This window comes from Rhinatrema bivittatum, chromosome 5 (assembly GCF_901001135.1).
Source record: "Rhinatrema bivittatum chromosome 5, aRhiBiv1.1, whole genome shotgun sequence".
Taxonomy (NCBI): domain Eukaryota; kingdom Metazoa; phylum Chordata; class Amphibia; order Gymnophiona; family Rhinatrematidae; genus Rhinatrema; species Rhinatrema bivittatum.
In genome coordinates this window covers 82,194,962-82,215,422 of record NC_042619.1, presented here as the reverse complement: position 1 = coordinate 82,215,422, position 20,461 = coordinate 82,194,962, and the positions used below count along the sequence as shown (strand labels likewise).

General features: G+C 46.1%; 1 protein-coding gene across 1 annotated transcript in view; it reads right to left on the bottom strand.

The window, feature by feature from the left end:
• The window catches only part of LOC115092047 (intraflagellar transport protein 88 homolog), a 353,514-nt gene that overhangs the window by 294,201 nt on the left and 38,852 nt on the right, over positions 1-20,461 (bottom strand). The window contains exons 5-6 of the mRNA XM_029602513.1: positions 11,490-11,543; positions 10,124-10,177 (exon numbers count right to left, since the gene is read on the bottom strand). Coding sequence (XP_029458373.1) covers positions 10,124-10,177; positions 11,490-11,543 — 108 coding nt within the window. The remainder of the gene's footprint in view (positions 1-10,123; positions 10,178-11,489; positions 11,544-20,461) is intronic.

Below are 20,461 nucleotides of genomic sequence, written 5' to 3'. Positions count from 1 at the left end.
CCCAAGAATATTTATCTTGTTCAATAAAAAATTATGCTTTCAATAAAAATCTAAGTGTTCTTGTCTCCCTGGCCATAAGCGTCATAAAAAAATGGCATAGCGCTTAACATCTTACAGTGAATTTCTAGGGAAATTCTGTTCAAAATATTTAAAATTCTGCATCTCTAAGTAATAACTTTTTCTGTATTAATTTAAAATTTAATTACTTAGACTGTCATGTAAATTATGTTATTTTGACCAATATAAAGTTTGCAGAATTTTAAGTTTTTGTGCGCAGAATTTTAAATGGTTTTGCGCAGAATTCCCCCAGGAGTAATCTGGGGTGTGGCAATCCAAAAGAGCTTTAAGTAATGGACAGTGAAAAACTAATGCGCATGGACTGGGAGACAGACCTTGGTGTGATAGTATTTGATGATCTGAAGGTGGCGAAGCAATGTGACAAGGCGATAGCTAAAGCCAGAAGAATGCTGGGCTGCATAGAGAGAGGAATAACCAGTAAGAAAAAAAAGAGGTGATAATGCCCTTGTACAGGGCCTTGGTGAGGCCTCACCTGAAGTACTTTATTCAGTACTGGTGCCCGTATCTCTAAAAGGATAAAGACAGGATAGAGGCGGTGCAAACAAGAGCAACCAAATTGGTGAGGGGTCAGCATTGGAAGACTTATAAGGAAAGGCTGAAGGACGAGAGAGGGAGCAATTTTAGATCTACTTCTCAGTGGAGCACAGGACTTGGTGAGAGAGGTAACTGTGGTGGGGCCGCTTGGCAATAGTGATCATAATGGGGCGGATTTTCAGAGCCCTGCTCGCCTAAATCCGCCCAAAACCGGGCGGATTTAGGCGAGCAGGGCCCTGCGCGCCGGTAAGCCTATTTTACATAGGCCTACCGGCGCGCGCAGAGCCCCGGGACTCGCGTAAAGTCCCGGGGTTTTCGGAGGGGGCGTGTCGGGGGCGGGCCCAAACCGCGCGGCGTTTTCGGGGCGTGTCGGGAGCGGTCCGGGGGCGTGGCTACGGCCTGGGGTGGCCCGGGGGCGTGGCCGCGCCCTCCGGACCCGCCCCCAGGTCGCATCCCGGCGCGCAGGAGGCCCGCTGACGCGCGGGGATTTACGCCTCTCTCCGGGAGGCGTAAATCCCCCGACAAAGGTAAGAGGGGGGCTTAGACAGGGCCGGGTGGGTGGGTTAGGTAGGGGAAGGGAGGGGAAGGTGAGGGGAGGGCAAAAGGAAGTTCCCTCCGAGGCCGCTCCGATTTCGGAGCGGCCTCGGAGGGAACGGGGGTAGGCTGCGCGGCTCGGTGTGCGCCGGCTATACAAAATCGATAGCCTTGCGCAAGCTGATCCAGGTTTTTAGCAGATATGCGCGGCTCCGCGCGTATCTACTAAAATCCAGCGTACTTTTGTTTGCGCCTGGAGCGCAAACAAAAGTAGGCCTATTCGCGGAATATGAAAATCCGCCCCAATATGATCAAATTTGATTTAATGACAGGAGAAGGAACAGTGTGCAAATCCAAGGCTCTCGTGCTAAACTTTCAAAAGGGAAACTTTGATAAAATGAGAAAAATTGTTAGAAAAAAACTGAAAGGAGCAGCTACAAAAGTAAAAAATGTCCAAGAGGCGTGGTCATTGTTAAAAAATACCATTCTAGAAGCACAGTCCAGATGTATTCCACACATTAAGAAAGGTGGAAAGAAGGCAAAACAATTACCAGCATGGTTAAAAGGGGAGGTGAAAGAAGCTATTTTAGCCATAAGATCTTCATTCAAAAATTGGAAGAAGGATCCAACAGAAGAAAATAGGGTAAAGCATAAACATTGGCAAGTCAAATGTAAGACATTGATAAGACAGGCTAAGAGAGAATTTGAAAAGAAGTTGGCTGTAGAGGCAAAAACTCACAGTAAAACCTTTTTAAAATATATCCGAAGCAGAAAGCCTGTGAGGGAGTCAGTTGGACCATTAGATGATCGAGGGGTTAAAGGGGCACTTAGAGAAGATAAGGCCATCGCGGAAAGATTAAATGATTTCTTTGCTTCGGTGTTTACTGAAGAGGATGTTGGGGAGGTACCCGTAATGGAGAAGGTTTTCATGGGTAATGATTCAGATGGACTGAATCAAATCACGGTGAACCTAGAAGATGTGGTAGGCCTGATTGACAAACTGAAGAGTAGTAAATCACCTGGACCGGATGGTATACACCCCAGAGTTCTGAAGGAACTAAAAAATGAAATTTCAGACCTATTAGTAAAATTTGTAACTTATCATTAAAATCATCCATTGTACCTGAAGACTGGAGGATAGCAAATGTAACCCCAATATTTAAAAAGGGCTCCAGGGGCGATCCGGAAAACTACAGACCGGTTAGCCTGACTTCAGTGCCAGGAAAAATAGTGGAAAGTGTTCTAAACATCAAAATCACAGAACATATAGAAAGACATGGTTTAATGGAACAAAGTCAGCATGGCTTTACCCAGGGCAAGTCTTGCCTCACAAATCTGCTTCACTTTTTTGAAGGAGTTAATAAACATGTGGATAAAGGTGAACCGGTAGATATAGTATACTTGGATTTTCAGAAGGCGTTTGACAAAGTTCCTCATGAGAGGCTTCTAGGAAAAGTAAAAAGTCATGGGATAAGTGGCGATGTCCTTTCGTGGATTGCAAACTGGCTAAAAGACAGAAAACAGAGAGTAGGATTAAATGGGCAATTTTCTCAGTGGAAGGGAGTGGACAGTGGAGTGCCTCAGGGATCTGTATTGGGACCCTTACTTTTCAATATATTTATAAATGATCTGGAAAGAAATACGACGAGTGAGATAATCAAATTTGCAGATAACACAAAATTGTTCAGAGTAGTTAAATCACAAGCAGATTGTGTTAAATTGCAGGAAGACCTTGTGAGACTGGAAAATTGGGCATCCAAATGGCAGATGAAATTTAATGTGGATAAGTGCAAGGTGATGCATATAGGGAAAAATAACCCATGCTATAATTACACAATGTTGGGTTCCATATTAGGTGCTATAACCCAAGAAAGAGATCTAGGAGTCATAGTGGATAACACATTGAAATCGTCGGTACAGTGTGCTGCGGCAGTCAAAAAAGCAAACAGAATGTTGGGAATTATTAGAAAGGGAATGGTGAATAAAACGGAAAATGTTATAATGCCTCTGTATCGCTCCATGGTGAGACCGCACCTTGAATACTGTGTACAATTCTGGTCGCCGCATCTCAAAAAAGATATAATTGCGATGGAGAAGGTACAGAGAAGGGCTACCAAAATGATAAGGGGAATGGAACAACTCTCCTATGAGGAAAGACTAAAGAGGTTAGGACTTTTCAGCTTGGAGAAGAGACGACTGAGGGGGGATATGATAGAAAGTTTAAAATCATGAGAGGTCTAGAACGGGTAGATGTGAATCGGTTATTTACTCTTTCGGATAGTAGAAAGACTATGGGGCACTCCATGAAGTTAGCATGGGGTACATTTAAAACTAATCGGAGAAAGTTATTTTTTACTCAACGCACAATTAGACTCTGGAATTTGTTGCCAGAGGATGTGGTTAGTGCAGTTAATATAGCTGTGTTTAAAAAAGGATTGGATAAGTTCTTGGAGGAGAAGTCCATTACCTGCTATTAAGTTCACTTAGAGAATAGCCACTGCCATTAGCAATGGTTACATGGAATAGACTTAGTTTTTGGGTACTTGCCAGGTTCTTATGGCCTGGATTGGCCACTGTTGGAAACAGGATGCTGGGCTTGATGGACCCTTGGTCTGACCCAGTATGGCATTTTCTTATGTTCTTATGATATGAATATGTATACCCTGGAAGAGTAGAGGTGCAAGGGAGATATGTTCCCTGTACGTACCTGGATCAGTCCAGACAGTGGGTTATGTCCCCAATCCAGCAGATGGAGTCAGCACAAGCTTTGAGGGGGCGTCACCCTATATACCACTACCCCCTCTGCAGGAGTTCAGTATCTTCTGACTCCAGCAGATGCGAGTAGGGTATCCTGGGATTCTCCCATTGCTATAGGTTTTCCCTGTGATTCTCTTACTTGTTTTTCACTTTGGCCTCTGCCTATTTGTGTTGCTTTGGATCAAGTTTTGGTATTTTAAAAAAAAAAAAAAAAAAGTCTAAAAAAAGTTTCAATTTTTAGGGAGCTGCCATTTCCTTACCCTCTGGGTCTCTCTCTTGCCTGTGCTCCTGGGACTATCTGCAGCTCCTGGGGGTGATGGGCTCCACCATCGACATGGTCCCTTGGGCGTTTGCGCGCCTCCGACCTTTACAGAGAGCTCTCCTCTCCCGTTGGAAACCGCTCTCGCAGGACTACCAGGTGATTCTCCCTCTGCCGCAATTGGCCAGGAACAGTCTGAGCTGGTGGTTGGACCCGGCGAATCTGGCTCGCGGCGTGTCCCTCGATCTGCCAAATTGGGTGGTAGTCACCACCGACGCCAGTCTCGTCGGCTGGGGAGCCGTGTGCGACCGCAGTGCCACGCAGGGGACGTGGTCCGAGGAGGAGGCGAAATGGTCCATCAATCGTCTGGAGACCAGGGCGGTCAGGCTAGCTCTGCGTCACTTCCTGCCACTTCTTCGGAACCGGGAGGTCAGGATATTATCGGACAACGCGACCACAGTGGCCTATATCAACCGACAAGGCGGCACTCGCAGCCCGCAGGTAGCGCTCGAGGCAGCCATGTTGATGCAGTGGGCAGAGCGGCATCTGGTCCGCCTGGCGGCCTCGCACATCGCAGGGGTGGACAACGTCCAGGCGGATTTCCTCAGTCGTCAACTACTGGATCCCAGAGAATGGTCCCTATCCAACGAGGCGATGCAACTGCTTGTCCATCGGTGGGGGACCCCCCACCTGGATCTGATGGCGTCCGCGCAAAACGCCAAGGCTCCCCGTTTCTTCAGTCGCCGAAGAGAGCGAGGGGCGGAGGGAGTAGATGCTCTCGTGCTCCCGTGGCCGTCCCACCTTCTCATCTACGCATTCCCACCGTGGTCACTGGTGGGCAGAATACTCCGAAGAATAGAGGCTCATCAGGGGACTGTGATCTTAGTCGCGCCAGAATGGCCCAGGCGTCCCTGGTTTGCGGATCTACTACAGCTGGTGCTCGACGGACCCATCCGCCTGGGACATCTCCCTCGCCTCTTGCATCAGGGTCCGGTATTTTTCGATCAGGCGGAACTCTTCTGTCTTGCGGCCTGGCTTTTGAGAGGTGCCGGCTCCGGCGCCGGGGCTACCAGGAGGTGGTAGTGTCAACGCTGTTGAGCTCGCGAAAGACGTCAACGTCGGTAGCCTATGTTCGCATCTGGAAGGTGTTCGAGACGTGGTGTTCTCGCCGGAACACGGGACCAACTAAGGCTTCTGTTCCTCAGATCCTTCAATTCCTACAAGCGGGGGTGGACAAGGGGCTCGCCTATAATTCCCTACGGGTTCAGGTGGCTGCCCTTGGTTCGCTCTTGCGCGATGGGGGTTCTCTGCTACAGCACCCGGACATTGTTCGTTTTCTCAAGGGTGTCAAACATCTGCGGCCTCCGTTGCGAGATCCTTGTCCCTCCTGGAGTCTCAACCTTGTGCTTCGCTCCCTGTCGGGACCACCGTTCGAGCCACTGCGGAGTGCTACACTTAAGGATCTAACCCTTAAGGCAGTGTTTTTGGTGGCCATCTGTTCCGCTCGTCGCGTATCAGAACTGCAGGCTCTCTTGTGTAGAGAACCTTATCTGCGTTTCTCCGACTCTGGAGTCTCCATCCGCACCGTTCCATCATTTCTTCCAAAGGTAGTGTCGGCGTTCCATGTGAATCAGACGGTGGAACTGCCGTCTTTCGCGTTGTCTGAACCGAAGTCTCTCCGACTCCTGGATGTTAAGCGCACTCTGCGTATCTACCTGGAGGCTACGAATGATTTCCGGACGTCTGACCATCTCTTCGTCCTTTGGTCCGGCCCTAAGAAGGGGTCCCAGGCCTCGAAGACGACAATTGCCAGATGGCTGAAGGCTGGTATTGCGGCTTCCTACAGTGGGGTGGGGCGGACTCCCCCACCCGGCATCGTCGCGCACTCTACACGTTCTCAGGCGGCCTCCTGGGCGGAGGTTCGCTCGGTCTCTTCTCAAGAAATCTGTAGAGCAGCCACCTGGAAATCGTTACATACGTTTTCCAGGCATTATCGTCTACATCTCGCCTCCCCAACCTCTGGGCACTTCGGCGAGCAGGTTCTCCGAGCAGGCCTCGCAGGACCCCCACCCGATTTAGGGAAGCTTGGGCACATCCCACTGTCTGGACTGATCCAGGTACGTACAGGGAAAAGAAAATTATTATTTACCTGCTAATTTTCGTTCCTGTAGTACCATGGATCAGTCCAGACGCCCACCACGTCTGGGTTCTCAGCCTGCTCAGTTCCTCTTTCTGGGGATATTCTTTTCTCACATCTTCAGCTTTTACTGCTTTCGCAGTTCTCTACAAGTTGTCTTACTGGGTTTTTAAAATTTCCTAAAGTTTCCTATCCGTTGGTAGGATCTTTGCAGTTCTAGTTCTTATAGTTGCACGGCTCTTGTTGCCGGTTCATTTTAAACTTGATCCAATGAGGGGTTCTGTTTTTCTACTCGGGCTTTGATATACTCGATACTGAACTCCTGCAGTGGGGGTAGTGGTATATAGAGTGACACCCCCTCAAAGCTTGTGCTGACTCCATCTGCTGAATTGGGGACATAACCCACTGTCTGGACTGATCCATGGTACTACAGGAACGAAAATTAGCAGGTAAATAATAATTTTCTTATATAGACCTTAAGATACATGAAAGGTTTTAATGATGCACAATTGTCAAACCTTTTCCATTGGAAAGAAATCAATAGAACTAGAGGTCATGAAATGAAACTCCAGGGAGGTCAATTCAAAACCAAAGTCAGGAATGCTGCTAAATATAGGCTGCTAAATATAAGCGTATATTCAGGAAATGTTTCTTCATGGAGAGGGTGGTGAATGCTTGGAATGCCCTTCTGGAGGAGGTGGTGAAGGTATTCAAAGGGGCATGGGATAAACAGGTGGTGAAGGTATTCAAAGGGGCATGGGATAAACACTGTGGATCCCTAAAGGCTAGAGGATGGAATTAAAGAAAAGAGTGCATGGGGGTAACTTGCTGGTGTGGCAGTTGCTACCCTTAACAAATAACAGTATCAAGGCTTAATGAAACTCCATCATTGCTCTCTGCTTCAACAACAATGGGAAAAGAGGTACTGGATTCACAGAGAAACCAATGAGGGCCCCAACTTTTATGGTTTGGGAAACAAATAAACATGGAGGTAACTTGCTGATGTGGCTTTTACTACCCTTATTCATTAAGCCTGATACATTTGATGTGGCTCCATCACTGCTCTCTGCTTTCATGGCAGGAGTTAGGGAAAATAAGATTCGAACAGCATCCGAGGGCCCTGAATTTTACGGTCTGGAAAACTGATAAGCATGAGGGTAACCTGTATAGTGCAGCAGATACTGGCATAAGTTTGCTGGGCAGACTGGATGGATCATTTGGTCCTTTTCTGTCATCATTTCTATGTTTCTATGGAAGCCTTTGGATCTGATTAGCTCTAGTGAGAGAGGGAGGCAAAGTCTGTCACCTCCAGAGCCCCTTATTTTGCTATTCAGTCTACCAGGCCATCATCCACAGCATGGAAGACAAAATATTGGCAGGCTGGTGTTAGCACTGAGTTATATAAGAAGCGACATCAGTGAGCCTGGTGATCTCTGTCTTCATCTGCTGGTTGGTATCCACTGGTCTGGACTGGTCCGACTGGATGAAGAAGAACTATGCCCTTTGCCACTGCTGTTTCTGCAGATAGCGGTGGGAGGGGCACAATACAGTGCAGGTATATTTAAACCTTTTTTTTTTATTCCACTTCAAAAGGGATTACATTCAAGTACTGTAGGTACTTCCCTTGTCCTCAAAGAGTTTATAATCTAACTTTGCACCTGAGGCAACGCAGGGTGAAGTGACTGCCCAAATTCATAAGGAGTGGCACTGGCATTTGAACCCTGGCTTTGCTAGTTTGTAGCCTGCTGTTCTAACCACTACTCCTCCACATGTAAAGTACATGCGCCACTGTCTTTCCCAGACTGAATACCCACACCCTTTTTTCACACAGCCATGCACACTTTTAGCTGCATACGAGGAGGGTAATTTTCAGTCAGGCCATTCTACCTGAATTGAAAGGGCAATTTGAAAATTGCCCTCTGCAACTTCTACGTATTTTCCATGACCTGAACTAATTATATTCTTATTGGGGCCAATATTCAAAGGTATTTATCCAGATAACGTTTGAGTTATCCGGAGTTATCTGGATAAGTGCTGATGTTTGAATATTGCTGGCATTTATCCAGCCAAACATTATGAGGTCAATATTCAAAGCTGGCCATTTAAGTAACTTAGCTGGATATAATTTATTTGGCTAAGTTTCAAGGTATATTCAGCATCAAGGCTAAGCTGCTAAATATAAGCATATATTCGTGCTTAGCCAAATAAGTTATAACCAAATGAGTTTAGACCTGCTCTATGGATCGTCTAACGTAGCCGCATAAATTGTAGGGCTAACTTGCTCCACCCTGATCCACCCACTACAGGCCCACAAATTATGCGGATAACATTTTAGCCGTATACCTGACTTATGCGGCTAAGCAGCGGCCGCTGAACATAGGTGCATATTCAGTGGCTGCTACTTAACAACATAAGCTATACTTATGCAGCTAAAAAGACCTGAATGCACTTTGAATATTGATCTCTATTTGGATTAGTCATTATCTGGATAAAATTTAGCCTGATAACTGGGGGACATATCAGGGGCAGTCCAGGGTGAAACTGAGTTAATTCCAAGATATTTGACTAAGTTATTCGGCTAACTCTAGATGAAGGCATGAGCAGAGTTAATCAGTTATCCGGGAATGTGTTCCTGGATAACTTTAATCTTAATTATCTATTTCAGCCAGTTAAGCGGCACCAATACTGTTAAAAAGAAAAGACAGCCTGATCCCCCATCATACTCCCCAGTGAGTCCCTCCCTTCCCCTAATCCCTTCTATTTAGGCCAAGTTAACGATATAGGAACTGTCTCTTATGTGTTTGTACAATGCTGCATATGTTAAGTAGCATCCCAGACACAGGGTTCCCTAAGTCCCCATGCCTGAGAAAGGCCCAGGTGTCCAGTAAGGCTCCTGCCACAAAAAAATCTCAAAGGCCTGAAAAACAACCTAGAGGGATATTTCAACCTGCTAGTGAGTAGACTGGAAGGAAAACCCTCCTGACCTTGGTCAGTATCCCCAGGTTGGGTTAGCCTGCTTCCACCGACTGAGTCTGAAAAAAATAATAAAGGCAAAAGCTCCTATACACCTCCTAACTTGTTGCAAACCTAAAGGGACTGCCTCCTAAGCGCTCTCTCTGGAGAGCTTCTAAATAGACTCTCGTGGGATTAGACATTCTAGCGCCCACAAAGGAAAAGGCTGCATTTGAATGGTGCCTCCCACTCACACTAACCTGCACTTTTACTGACTTAAAAGGGTCATCCAGGTCTTACTGGTGATGTGATCATAGGGTCCGTTACACCAGTGGTCCCCAACTCTGTCCTGGGGGCCCACCAGTGTGTAGCCTGTGGTTGCAAGCATGTTGCTTGTCTCCAGTACAAGGAGAAAAGAGGGGGGGAGAGGTTTTAAAGTCATCTTAACTTGCAAATATAGTGTAACGCAGTGGTCCCCAACCCTGTCCTGGGGGCCCACCAGCCAGTCGGGTTTTCAGGATATCCACAAGGAATATGCATGAGAGATAATTTGCATGTTATGGAGGCAGTGCATGCAAATGTTCTCTCAAGCATATTCCTTGTGGATATCCTGAAAACTCAGCTGGCTGGTGGGCCCCCAGGACAGGGTTGGGGACCACTGCGTTACACTATATTTGCAAGTTAAGATGACTTTAAAACCTCCCCCCCCTCTTTTCTCCTTGTACTGGAGACAAGCAACATGCTTGCAACCACAGGCTACACACTGGTGGTTACATTTGGCAATGCCTTGAATACAAGAATCTCTCTCTCATTTAAAGAGTATGAAAATTAAGCCTGCAGGAAGGGCACCCCCGAATGATCAGACAACTCACCAATGGAAGTCCTGCTCCAAAAGGATTCTCTTTCCTCAGCTTACCGTTGCTCTCCTATAATTTTTTTTTTTTAAACAGAGAGAGGTTGGGGGGTGGGGGGGGAGGTAAAAAAGGGAAGACATAAAATGACTGAGGATCTTCCTTTTTCCTTACTGAGATTCCCCTCCAGACTCAACCTAGCCTCTTATGAGGCTGGGAGCTAGCACATCATGGCTCACAATGCAAAAAATGAAATTTCTGATGCCTGGCCCACTGACTGCTGGGAGAGAATCAGATAAAGTTGTAATATGAAATCACCAAAAATCAAACCCTAAAGTGAAAGAAAACCCAGCTTCAAAATCCTGCTGTACCATCAGTGCACCCTACCATCTCCTGAAGGCAGAGAATACTGGCTTTAACTGATCCTGCATCACACACAAGTTCTGATGGTGTCGCAAAATGTCTTAAAACTCTGTCTCCATCTACTAGAAAGGGGACATAACTCTTGTCTGGACTGGTGTAGAAGGATGAAAAAGGAAAGGATCCATTAACTCAGATACAACTCCCCCACCCTACCCCTGCACCATATTACTCATACTTGGATTCCCCATGCCCAATGCAGAACTCATTCTGGACTCTCTTCTTTCGTCCCCTTCCCCCGCCCTGGGCTAGCCAGCAGAAATATAGTGTCTTACCTACTACCAGCTTGGCTTACGGTGTTGTTCTGGCATCACTAGAAAATTCCAGAATGACACTGAACGCTTAGATGGATGGGAGATATGTTTTGTCTGGGGGAAAATTTGTGTCCCCTTTCATAAACTTCAAGTATGCTGACCCTGATGTGCTGGATAACTGTGCTACAAGTTTACTATAGCCCTGAAGCAGAAGTAGAGTTCCACATGCTAAGAGGGCACATGGAATTCAAATTCTGATACTATGGGTTTGTGCATAGTATGGAAATAACTAATAAGGTTATCATCATGCCACATCTATTTCTACAGGTGCGACAGGAAATTTAAAATCTTGAATTTCGTCTGCGTAACTTAAAAGTTACAAAGATAAACTCTTTTTAATATCAACCTCATAAAAATAGTAATAGCCATGCACTATTTCTCAATGAATGGATAATAATATTTTAATTATCATAATACAATCAATACAATCCTAAACAGTTTCCTATGACCCCTATTACATAGACAACAAAATATACTGAGTATATTATTTGTAATAGAGTACTCAGAACTCATTTTGCATCTTATATAGTATCCCAGGTTTGAACAGGTATGTTAGTAAGGGTTTCTTTGGGGGTGTTTCATTGCTTTGGCATCCTATACACACTGTAAGCAGAGAATGGAGGTAAATACAGAAACGAACAAAAAGACATTACCTGAACAGCTCCAGTAACTGGTCTTCTAAGCGACGATGAACGTGCCAACCTTCCCTACAAAAAAAGAACAGACAAAACAGATGCCTAACATGCCCAACCGTATTACTTCTTCTCGACAAAAAAATTCAGAGTAGGGACAGTATTGATGTTGAGTGCCTCCGTGATGATTGGGTCCTACACTTAATGAAGTAATTATTACTGATGTTGACTTCACTATATTGAAATGGTATGAGATTTTACAGGATTCTTTAAATTTGATTCCTCCTTTTAAAAGTGGCATAATAGTTAGATATCATAGAGCCACGTGATTTAATAAGGAACTGATAGAGAAAAACACCAGCTTCGATGTGCTGAACATTGTTGGCAGTTGTCAAAAGCCTATTTTGATAGGGTGGTGTATCTGAATGTAGGATGAATATTGAGCTAGAATAGACCACCTGTATTCAGGTGGCTCTCAATAGATCTCCAGAGCTGTTTCAAATCTTAGAGCTCAGTAACCCACAATCCAGTGGAAGCACTGAGAGGAGAGGATCACCTTGCTGGTGGCTGAAAGGAATCAGTAAGTTTTGCTTGGGAATTGTTTTGGGTTTTTTTTAAGTATTGGGGCGAAGTAAACTATTGGGGTATATTATTTAGTGTGTTTGTGCTTTTAATAGTCAGTAAGGCAGCGAATAAACAGAAGTTAAGAGTGTTTGTATAGGTGGGCCACTTTGAAGTGGACTGTTGCTCCAAAATGGTTCTGGATTCATCTCACCAGATACTAAAAAAAAGCTAATTACAGTGGGGAAAAGAGTAATCTTATGATAGTGGAATAAGGTACTCCCGCCATCTATCGCCAACTGGTTGGATGAGTTAAGTTGGTGGATGGAGATGGAATCACTTTCAGTTAAATGCAGAGGGAAGTTCCTGTTGGTACAAAAGGAATGGGAACAGGTTAAAAAATTCTTGGAGAGTCTGAGAAAAAGGCATATTTAATGGTACTTTCAAGACGGGGGAGGAGAAGATGTTTAAACATGGGCTGGTGAGAAGGGTGATGTGAGTAGGGGAAAGTGATGGAGGAAATTTGGGGGGGGTGGGATTAAAAGATATACTGCTGAAGGATGCATCACTGTTGCTCTCTCTATTTAGAATAGCACCTTGAAGAGTGTTGTTCTTTGTTAAATGTACACATATTTTGATTGATATTGTAATGTGGATAATACTCTTTGTTGTCTTGCTGTGATGTTTAAAATAAAACCCACCTAAAATAAAAACCTTGGTCCAGATTTGGGATGGACCTGCTGAGTCACTTTTAGTTGGCGGAGCTCACATTGTCAACTTCAAACTGGAAGCTGCTGCTATTGAGGAAGTAGAGGTGGGATCTGGTACCACTGAAACTGCCAAAAGGGGCATGTTTAATGGAATCACTTCTGACTTCTCTGGTTGAGGATGTATATAGAGATTAGGTCACCCAGACACAGACTATTTTGAAGGCCACAGGCCAACCTCCAAAGGGGAATTTTCAAATGCCAGTGTGCACCAATATCGGCAGATACGTGTGTGGCCAGGCCGCACATGCATCAAATACATTTTCATAGTGACCCGGCCACATGTATATCTGAGAGAACGCGCAGAAGTGGCGGGTTATTGAAAAGGGGCGGGCCAGAGGCAGGCCGGGACAGTGCCATTTTGCATTGTCCTGGTGAAGCGTGTGCACTGGCAGCCAGCTGGTGCACACAATTTACTTCTGCTCGGAACAGAGGTAATTTGTGAAACAAAAAAAATAGGTTAGTTAGGGTGGGTTTAGGGGTTGAGGTGGACAGGGGAAAAGGGAGGAAGGTTAGTTAGATGGATAGGGAACTGGGCAAAGGCCTGATCTCATTGCTGCACGTGTGTTAAAAATCCCCCCCCCCCCCGTGCGCGTGCCGATATCGGATTTTAACACATGTGCACAGTGATGCTCGCATGTTATAAAATCAGAGCGTCTTTGAAAATTTGCCCCTAAGTGAACGTATTTACCATTTTGCACTGCGAAATGCTAAAAAAAAAAAAAATGCTTACAAAGAGGCAAGAATTTGAGAACTGTAGTGCCAGTAGTTCCCAGATGGGAAATTAAATAATTAACTGATACAAAAGGGAGAGAGGGAAAGCCACCCATCTGTGTTTGGAATCAATAAAAGAACACAGTGGCAGGGAACATTGCTCCTATCACAAGCAAATTGGCAGATTTTACTGTCTAAGATGTGATAATACTTAAAGAGAGAGAGATAGCTTCCTGGACATGATAGCACAGACTGATACTTTAGAAAATGTAAGCTTTATATATATGTAGTAATTGTTATTATCTGCAACCAACTCTTCTATATTATCTGATTTTATTTATTCTCTGTTGTGTGCATGCAGGTGATGCATGCACACTGTAGAGGCCAGTGATGCATGCACATTGTAGAGGCCAGTGAGATTAGCTCCCAGGCAGATTGCTAGTGTGCACAGTCAGCCCAGAACAGTATGATGTTTTAAAAGTATAGCAGGGCCACTTTGAAGTGGACTGTTGCTCCAAACCTGACTATACCATCACATCCTTATCTTTAGCTGCTAAAACGGTAAAGAAAGTCTTCACTAACTCTGCCAGAAAAAAACGAATGGCTGAATACTGCGTTACAGCTGCATACTCCGCAAAGAAATTTGAGATCGGCCAATAAAGGACTCTTATCAATCCCTACAATTAAATCTGCACGCCTTGGCCAAGTAAGAGAGAGAGCTCTGTCAATAGCAGGATTAAAACTGTGGAATCTGCGTCGGCTAGTGTTGGCATGAGGATAACTTGCACAGAGTGGCAGTTGCTGCCATGGGAAGCCTGCTGGGCAGACTGGATAAACCATTGGTCTTTCTGTTGACAATACTATGTATGTTATGTAAGGAGGAACCTTACATGCTATTTTGTGGTAGTTCAATGAGAAACCTCAAGAGAATTGGGTGGATGGGCAGACTAGATGGGCACAGACTCTGGGCTCATGCTTTGAGCCATGTATAGAAGCACACTTGTGATCTAATGAGACTGCCCTGACCATACACTGCCACAGTCATCACCCAGGATCTCAGTGTAGCATGAACCTCCTGATTAGTCTCCAGTGTCACTGGGCCTCCTTCTCATCAGCGTCGGGCCATCCGGCTCACCCACCGATGTGTCTGGACTTCCGGTTCACTCGCCGATGCGCCGGGCCGTCCGGCTGAGTTGTTGTTGCGCCGGGCCCTCCAGCGCAGGTGCCGATGTGTTTGCTCTCCGGTGTCCTCAGCTCAGCAGCTGGCTCATCAATGCCTCGGCACGCCGAAGCTGACCTCAATCAGTTGGCACGCCAGTGCGTTCTTTGATGCTCCTGCTCCGTGGTATGGATTTTGGTGCTCTTTCCTGCTGCCGGCCGGTGAGCAATCGTCAGTCAAGCGCGCCCCTCCCCCAATCTCTACTCGGTGCCCGCCCGGGTAGACCAGGGAGTTGACCGAGGAGACAAAGTAAAAGTAGCACACCAGCTGGGAGGGGGTGCCCTGAAATGTTAAACAATCTCGTGAGGGCAAGCCTGATGAGGAAGGTTTCTGCCTTCCTTTTTTCTTTGGGTTTTTTTTTTCTTTCTTCTTCTTCTTGGTAGGGGTTATTTAAAAAAATTTTTTTTTTTTTTAGATAAAGATATATGTTTTTTAAAGCACAGTGAGGAGAAGTAAAGAGCTCCGTGCAAAAATTTAGACTGAGGAGCCTGAGGTAATCCTGTCAGGATATAGGAGGGAGGGAGTACACCTAGCTAAAAAGACTTTGCTAGTCTTAGAGAGGTCCGCCACCTAGTGGCATGGAGGACATACCCATACAGCATGGCTAATTCAGCTGCTTATCTACGTGAAAATATGTGCTTTTAGTATTTTACTTATTTAATATCTATTTTAGTATACTTTATTTTATTGTATTATTAGTATATTTTATTGTATTTATTTTAGTATACTTATGTATTTTATTGAAATGTTAACCGCTGTGAAGGCTATGCTGAGACAACAGTATATAAATGACAATAAATCTTAAACCTTAAACCTTAGCCCAAGGGCTGACTTGCCCTGAGGCCGGGCATGGAAGGTGGAACACCTTCTTTAGATACTAGGATGGAATCTCCTTGCACATCTTCTGGTGTATCCAGGTGTATGCCTTACTGCAGTAACTTTGCTGGTGAAAGAGTTCTGGAGATTGGTTCCTTCTGCCCTTGAGAAAGTTCCATATGCATGGTAATAGGCAATAAATTAAATGAATAGCTGTGTCAAAAACACTACAGCCTGATGTGCCAATGGTGCAGTCTGTTCTGATGCTTAAGGCAGGGGTGCGCAAACGGGGGGGCACAAACAAGCTTCCAGGGGACCACCAAGAGAAGAGGCAAAGTTGCAGCGCTGAGCTGGGACATATCCCAAGATTTACTGTTCCTTCCCTCCTCCCCAGCTCTGTAGCAGAGGCTATGAGATTTTATATTGAGTGGGATGTGCCCACTATTCAGCAGCAGTGCTGCCTGTGTGTTGGTCTGCCGAATTAATATTTCATCTCCCATCTAGTGATGCTTAGTCTGGCTCCATTGTACAGCAAACATGTCCATAGTGGCCTTTGATGTTGGCTTCTAGAGCCATGGCCTGGGCAGGAAGCTTCAAGACCATTGCCAACTAATACAGCAATTGCAACCCACTGAGTCCACTGTGCTCTGACCCCGCCACTGTCTGGGGCCTAGTTCAACCGCAAGCAACTGGCTGCAGTAGGGAGTCCCTTCTGCCTGTCTGAAAGTGACTCCTGCATCAAGGGCTCTGCCTCGAGAGTTCCGCCTTTGCACAATTCACTGCTGAGCCCGGTTGGGCCTCTGCTCTCCTGGCCTTGATCTGTTTCCCATTAATTCATGGAGCTGGAAGTAGGAAGGTCTGTGTCTGGAGGCCAGTGGGTGCTTTTGCCAGTCCTGCTCCTGAGCTTTGGACTGGGTTTGCTACATAATAAATTTTGCCCCTATTAGAAAAGAACAGATGTCATTTTTAAATTGATTGGGGAACACATCATACCTACCTACACCACATCCTCTGCCCTTCCCTTTACACACATGTATGGGAGGGGGAGGGAGGTATCTACCAACTGGAGACCAGATGATGCACCTTGCAAAGTAGATCCGGTAGGGCCCGCAGTGCGGGGTATGCCGAGAATCTGAACTGTCGATGGTAGGAACGGTGCAGGAGGTCAGCAGAATTGGGTAGATGAAGGTACTCACTCCGAAGTGTAAATGATGGTTAGCTGAGGCGAGCACGGTAGTGGCCCGAGGCACGGGGTACACCAGAGGTTCCGCAGGCAAGATGGTAGCAAACGAGAAGTGTACTCACAAGGCTGAACAAGGCTGAGTCCCAAGAGTGAGTAGATGGATCCTCCAGGCAGGAAGGCCCTCCGAGGAGTGGATAGCCAGAATGTGACAAGGCCCCCGAGGAGCGGGTACCTATAGCGTTCAAGTCCCGGAGTTCAGGAACACAGTTCAGTGTAGCAAATAGCGAAGCATCTCCAAAGTAGAGTGGAATTCAGCAGGAAGGAAGTCCTTGCTAACTCGTAGGAAGCTCAGTCCGAATAACTTAATTGCACTGATGGGTGACATCATGCGGAGGGGACACCCCCAAGGCTCCCGCCATGACATGTATAAGAGAGGACCTGGCGCGCGCATGCCCTAGGTGGAGTGGAGGAGTAGCCTAGTGGTTAGAGCAGTGGGCTATAAACCAGGAGACCAGGGTTCAAATCCTGCTGTTGCTACTTGTGACCTTGGGCAAGTCACTTTCCCTCCATTGCCTCAGGTACAAACTTAGATTGTAAGCCCTCTGGGGATAGGGAAATACCTACAGTACCTGAATGTAATCCACTTTGAAGCGCTGCAAAAAGCAGAATATAAATCTAAAAAAAAAAAAAAAAATCCCTGATTCAAGATGGCAGACAGGATTGCCCATGCCGTCCCGGGAACACCAGAGAAGGCAGCGTTTGCAGGCGGAGGCCGCCATTCTTCCGAGAAAAAGAAGTGAGCATCAGAGGTCACAGCTGTCTGCAACCGACGGGCCCAACAAAGCTCCTCCGCATCTTGTCCAGGCAACCCAAGGCTGACACCTGCATGCAGAGTGAGCTATAGGATAACCCCTGTTGCAAAAAGGCCAAACTGTGAGGAATATCCACTCTCAAGAGGGTCCAGCCACTGCTCCAAACCCAAAGACTCAAAAACCTTCCAGCCTTCTAGCCTGGAGTAGGGTGGAAATAGCTGGCTCGGAATATCCTTTTAAGCGCAATCGCAGCCTCTCAAAAGCCAAGCCATGAGTCAAAAGTGATCCTCCCAATCCGAGAATATGGGCCTTTGACGAAGAACCCCTAGGAGATGGGCCAATCTGAGAGGCTCGTCCATTGCGAGACACACCAGATCTGCGAACCATGGTCAGCGCATCCAATCTGGCGCTACCAGAATCACCCTCCTTAGGTTTCTAGTTTATTAGATTTTATATACCATCATATCGGAATGGCCATCACGACAGTTTACAATAACAAGAAATAAAATACAAAAGATTGTCAATAAGAACACAATAGTAAAAAATACATAGTTCTAAAATTAAGATAGTTAAAAATTAGCACAAGTAAACTAAAATTTAAAAGAAACAACAACAACTACATGATAAGATTAAGTACATTCAGTTAATTAAAAGCAGTAAAAATATAGACAACTTCTTAAAAATAATAAATAAAGGTCCTTAGTTAGAATCTGCGTAAGCACAGCTAAAGAGCCATGTTTTAAGATCGGATTTAAATTTTTTTATATCTGCTTGTAATCTAATTTCTGCTGGCAGCGTATTCCAGAGTTTAGGGCCTGCTATCGATACTGCTCGCTCTCGCACCTGACTCAGGTGTGCTGACTTCACTGAGGGAATTGTTAGTAGACCTTTGTTTGCCGATCTGAGATTCCTTTGGGGAACATGTAGTTGAATGGCTGTGTTTAACCATTCGTTTTGTTCACCATAAATTATTTTATGTACAATGCAGGTTGTTTTATATTGGGAACGATAGTTAATTGGGAATGCAATGAGATTAAAATCGGTGTAATATGATCGCACTTTTTGCTTCCTGTCAAAATTCTAGTGGCTACATTCTGTAATACCTGTAGAGGTCGGATAGTGAAAAGCAGGAATCCTAGTAGCAGTGTGTTGCAATAGTCAAGGGGCCAGGGAGGGAATACATACAGCAGAATTCTGCTTGGCCACGGGCACACTAGCGCATCTATTTCTTCCGACCCAACTTCTCGCCTGCGACTGAAGAATCGGGCCATTTTGGCATTGCCTTGCATGGCCTTAAGGTCCATTTTAGGGTTGCCCCACTTGTCGCAAATTAGAGTCCAGGCTTCCGGGGCCAACTCTCATTCCCCCAGATCCAACTGCTGCCTGCTGAGGAAGTTTGCTTGCACATTGTTCACTCCCGCGACGTGAGAAGCTGCTATTCCTTTGAGAAAAAGTTCCGCTCACACAAAGAGATGCTGGGCCTCTAGAGCCATAGCGTGACTCTTCGTCTCTCCTTGACGATTGATGTACGCCACTGTCTTCGCATTGTTGGAAAAGATTCTCACCATCCGACCCTTGATCCAAGGTAAGAACACCTCCAGGGCTCTGTGGACTGCCCTTGTTTCCAGGTGATTGATCGACCACGCCGCCTCCACTGGCATCCACAGACCTTGAGCCAATTGCCCCTAACAGACCGCCCCCCAATCTGTAGTAACCACTATCCAGTCCGGAGATTCCAGATCCACTCCCTTCTCTAAGTTGTGGCGCAACAGCCACCACGAGAGACTAGACCTGGACTCCCCCTGTAGCAGTAAAGGCAACTGATACTGTTTTGACAATGGATTCCACCTGGACAAGTGCGCTTTCTGTAAAAGTTGCATGAGAACAAAGGCTCATGGAACCAAATCCAACATGGATGCCATGGACCCTAGAACATGCAAATAATCCCAGACTTTGGGCACCGGCAGACGTACCAGACGCATCACTTGTTTCTGCAACTTCATTACTCTGTCTGAGGTCAGAAACACCCTATCCCTCTGAGTATTGAAAAGCACCCCCAGATATTCCAGCAATTGGGTTGAAACCAGATGGCTCTTCAACAGGTTTATTACCCAACCCAGTGACTGCAATCTGTCCATAACCCACTGCACTGAGCAACCGCACTCCTCCTCCATCTTCGCCTGGATGAGCTAGTTGTCCAGATATGGGTGAACCAGAATCTCTTCTCGCCTCAGGGCCGCCACCACTATCACGATCACCTTTGTGAAGGTCCGTGGTGCAGTGGCCAGCCCAAATGGAAGAGCTTTGAACTGGAAGTGCTGTCTCAACACTATGAACCTCAGAAACATCTGATGATTCATTCGAATGGGAATATGTAAGTAGGCCTCCATTAGCTCTAATGATGCTAGGAACTCTCCTTTGCGGACCGCTGCTATCACTATGCACAAAATTTCCATGCAAAAACGCGGAACCCGCAGGGTTTCATTGACCCTCTGCAGATCCAGAATGGTTTGAAAAGTTCCCTCCTTTTTGGGAACCACGAAATAAATTGAGTACTTCCTCCCCCCCGTACTTGTTCGGACAGAGGCACTGGAAAGATTGTGTCCAATCTTAGCAACTTCCACAGCGTATCCTGCACTGCCTCCTGCTTGCTTTGAGATGAACAATTGGACTCTAGGAAGGCCTCCCTGATGGAGCATGAAAATTCTAAGACGAAACTGTCTCTTACCATCTCCAGAACCCACTGGTCATAGGTGACCTTGGTCCATTCTCCATAGAATTGGGCTAATCTTCCCCCCACCGCCTCCACGGAGGAATGGACAGCTCTGGCTTCATTGTGTTGAGTTTCCTCCCCCGGTCCCCTGACCAGTGAAATCTCTGGAGGATCTGTGAGAACCCCAAAATGACAGTTGCCTTCCCGA